Source organism: Helianthus annuus, chromosome 3 (assembly GCF_002127325.2).
Source record: "Helianthus annuus cultivar XRQ/B chromosome 3, HanXRQr2.0-SUNRISE, whole genome shotgun sequence".
NCBI lineage: Eukaryota > Viridiplantae > Streptophyta > Magnoliopsida > Asterales > Asteraceae > Helianthus > Helianthus annuus.
This window is the reverse complement of record NC_035435.2, coordinates 26,806,249-26,810,216: the sequence shown is the minus strand read 5'-3', so window position 1 is coordinate 26,810,216 and position 3,968 is coordinate 26,806,249. Positions and strand designations below refer to the sequence as shown.

Below are 3,968 nucleotides of genomic sequence, written 5' to 3'. Positions count from 1 at the left end.
CCACATGGTAAGGAGTCACACTGGATTATGGCAATAATCTTCTAGAAGACTCATTCGTGCACCACCAGACGGTTCGTGTCACTACCCCAGGCCATCCTGAAATCACGATAATGGCATGAAATTGGAGAGAAACCTCCACTTGCCCACTTTCCACGTGGCAATTCCCCAGCCATCGGTTAGGATCGCGATCCGTGTGCTTCCACGATCCGATCAAAGGAGTTAACGGAAGAAAAATAACCGCTTACAGGGTTAGCATCTTCCGTTAATATTTCATCAACAAGTTTTCCCGCCCAAACTCCCGGCTATAAATATGAGAGTGATTCAGGTATGAAATTCAAGTTACACACACTTCTTCAATACTTCTTCTTCTTCTTCTTCTTCTTCTTCTTCACAAACACATACTTATTCTCACGCCGGGGTCGGGTCAAGGAGAGAACTCCTTTCTCCCCTTGACGAGGCTAACGGTGTTCTGTTTTGCAGTGTTCACCAGAGAGGAAGATCAGTCACATCGAATCAAACGAGAGAAAACCCACCTTTTTATGCAGATCCAAACCCCCTAGATAATTTGATTTTGGTCATTTATCTAGTGTTTCTTCATTGGCGCCCACCGATTTCTCTGTTTCATCCGTTTTTTCTCGTTTCAATTCATTTCTTATCATTCTCCGTTTTCACATGACAGAGAATTCATCATTCTACCAGTCAAATCCTCGATCTGAATTCAAAGGTTCTGCAACCCTAGATATTCACGTCGACGGAACTTCGGGAATAAAAGAAAACAGTTACAGTCATCCAGAGGGAAATGACTCCACAAGAGTTCATAGCCGTTCAGATCAACTTTCAGAAAAACCTCCAAGATACTGGTTCGGCAGATCCCAGGTCGCTATGAACCAGGTTTTCAAACAAATCAACAGATCTCGGTTAACAAATGCCAGATCTGATGACGAGAAATTTGACATTACAGTATTGAACCCACAGATACCTGATCAGTGGTATATCCAATCTAGTAGTCATAACGAAATGATTCAAAAATTACAAGATACCAAAACAGCTAGATCTAAACAGATACACAAGTGTTAAAAATTTGGACTCAAAATGTTATAAAATAAGTGGTTAGGGGCTCAGGGCGTTAAACTTTTTTTATTTTGGCTTCAGATGATTAAAACCACTAAAACATGGGGACTCAAAAAGTGACTTACTCTTTTTATATGACCCGACCCGATCTAAACTGAATTGAAAAATTACCACTAAAAATTCTCGCCCCATAAATAAAATTTATAAATTGCTGCTGATAAACTTTAAACGATAAGTAATTATGAATAATATAACAAGGGGTTAAACCATTGACTTTTACTATGTCCAAAATGTCAGCTCATTAAAAATTTAGTAAAACTAGGGTTAAGACCTGCCCGCGTTGCGGCGCGGGTACATCGTAAACATTGAATGATTAGTCCAAACGTTATATGATGCATTAACCATATGAAAACACACATTTCGACGTATCCAGTTGAACTTAGTGTAACATGTATAAGCATTGTCATTGGATCAAACGTAAAGTAAATGGAATTCATATCAAACAATAACTTGAATTTATACGAAACGTACATAAAAATATGCACGTAAAAATGGTTTCTTTAAACAAAAACGTATTATATTTGACCTGACTCGTCTATAAAAAAAGTTTACGTCGGAATGCAGAAGAAATCATATTTATACATACTCGTACACAAAATATGCACGTAAAAAATAGCTTTTAAGTAAAGGAAGTATAGGGGTAAACCGAAACAAAATATTAGTAAAAAATTTAATAGGTTAAAAACGTTCGTAAAACCGTGCCAAGTAGCACCAATGCCACAACGACATCGACTCTCAACATCGTAAAAATAAAATAGATAAAATGATAAAAATTACACTGAGCGAAAAGGAGACTAACCACGCACACCCATTACAGTGTGTTAATGCGAAGAAATTAACCAGAAACGTAAAACGTAAAAAATAATAACTTAGTCGATCTAGGACCCGCCCGTTGCGACGAAGTTTCAAAAGGGAAAAAATGGACGCGTTGCGACGGGTCTGTCAAATATGGAGAAATAGAGCAAAAATGTTGAATCTCACATGCATGCTACGACAAGTTAACTCGCAAAATTTAGAACAAAACGTAAAACGAAAAACTTGTGAAAGATAAAAAGTATGGAGGACCAAAGTTGTAAATAATAAAGTGTTGTGAATTACAAAAGATGAAAAAGTTTGAGTTAAAAGTAAAAATTTCAAATGGGTTAAAATGTAAAATATAAAACTTTAAGGTTGAAAGTGGAAAATCAAGTAACGGCTTAAAATGTAAAAGATAAAACTTTAAGGTTTAAAGTGAAAAATCAAGTTTTTTTTTGAAAAATTCCCTAAGCATGGAGTACAACTCATGATGCACAAGAAAGTTGATAATTTATATAGGTTTTAATTATCATCTGTTTCTCACTAGGCTATAGGGTGTGGTATAAAGCTCACACCATCTCAGTGTCACCTCCCTACCACGTCACACAGAGGGCTTTAAAACCCCTTCCTTTAACTTCATGCAATGATTTAAAGCCCCCATCATCATTACCTAATTATTATTGTTTATTTATATATTTTATTTTTTTAATTTATATGGCAACTACAAAATATAAAAAACATAATTTCATTAAAATAAAAAAAATATTACAAAGTACTAGAAAATAAAAATTACATATATTTCGCTCGAATTTGTGCCTTACGAGCCTCTAAAATGATTCGGTCCTCCTCTAGTAGGTGTGGAAAGTCTTTCGTGAGAAATTCCATGTCTTTCTGGATTTGTTTCTCCATTTTTAGTTCTTGCTCATTTTCCTTCATCGAGAGAAGCCTGTTGAGTCTATTGTCGAACTCGTCCACCCTTGACAGGCCATCTGATGGCGTTGAAGAAGATGTGTCTCGTGTTCGTGCAACTTCCTTACTTCTATCCCTACCATTTGGTCGTGGCAGCTCTTGCGGTTGTTCAAATTCGTCGAAGTCGTCGTTTATATTAATAGCAGTACGAGCATCGGACTCGGATGGTTCGGTAGTGAATGTTGATTTGTGCCGTTTTGACCTATGGGCAGTTGGGTCAAACGACGGTACAAGATGCCACTTGGGAGATTTGTGAAGAAGCTCCCACGAAGGTATCATCGTAAACGGATACCCATGATACAATCTATAGTCGTTGTGGGCGGCGGTCATAACGTCCATGTCGCTCGAACCACTTCTTCTTCTAAGATTATTGACGTAATTACTATGTATGTTGTTGAAATTGCTAATCTTGGTCCGTATTGCGCTCCACTTGCCCGAAAAAGAGTCGGTCATACGATATTCACCACGACCCATTGCGATGAAAAACTTCTCACGTATATGCCTCCAAAATTCTTTTACATCTTGGTCGTTTCCTATAAAAATGTTTAACTATAAAAATATATTTACAAAAGTATATTTATAAAAGTATGTAAAAAAAGTTTATGGAGAGAAAATTTACCAACGATCCCATCTTCTGATACGTCGAGCCATGCTTGTGACAACGCAAGTTCTTCCCTAGGCGTCCACTTTCGATCGTCTTAGGAGCACATGCTTCGGTCTCACCCTTCTTACGATGCCTTCTCGATCGTCCACCTTTTGAGGAAGTGGGTTGGGTTTCGGGTTCGGCTTGGATTTCGGGTACGGATTTGGTTTCGGGTGTGTTTTGGGTTAGGGTATGTTTTGGGGAAAAAATGGTGGTTGGGAATAATATCCATAAAAACCGGGAATCGGTGGCGTGGTCGGAAGAGGAGAAGTTGTGGCATCAAATAATATCCAAGCTCACCCGTTCGCGGGTCTCTTCGATAACGGTCTTCTTGTTCAATCGTTGTTGGGATTGTTTGGTGCACTTTACCAAAACGGATGGTTGGGATCCCACACGTTTTGGTTGAGAAACATTGTGTGATTATGATAAA

At 38.0% G+C, this 3,968-nt stretch overlaps 1 protein-coding gene across 1 annotated transcript; it reads right to left on the bottom strand.

The window, feature by feature from the left end:
- Window positions 1–2,715: 2,715 nt before the first annotated feature.
- On the bottom strand, window positions 2,716–3,369 carry LOC110931370. Its single transcript, XM_022174767.1, has one exon. The coding sequence runs from the start codon at window positions 3,367–3,369 to the stop codon at window positions 2,716–2,718; it is 654 nt and encodes a 217-aa protein (XP_022030459.1).
- Window positions 3,370–3,968: the final 599 nt, after the last annotated feature.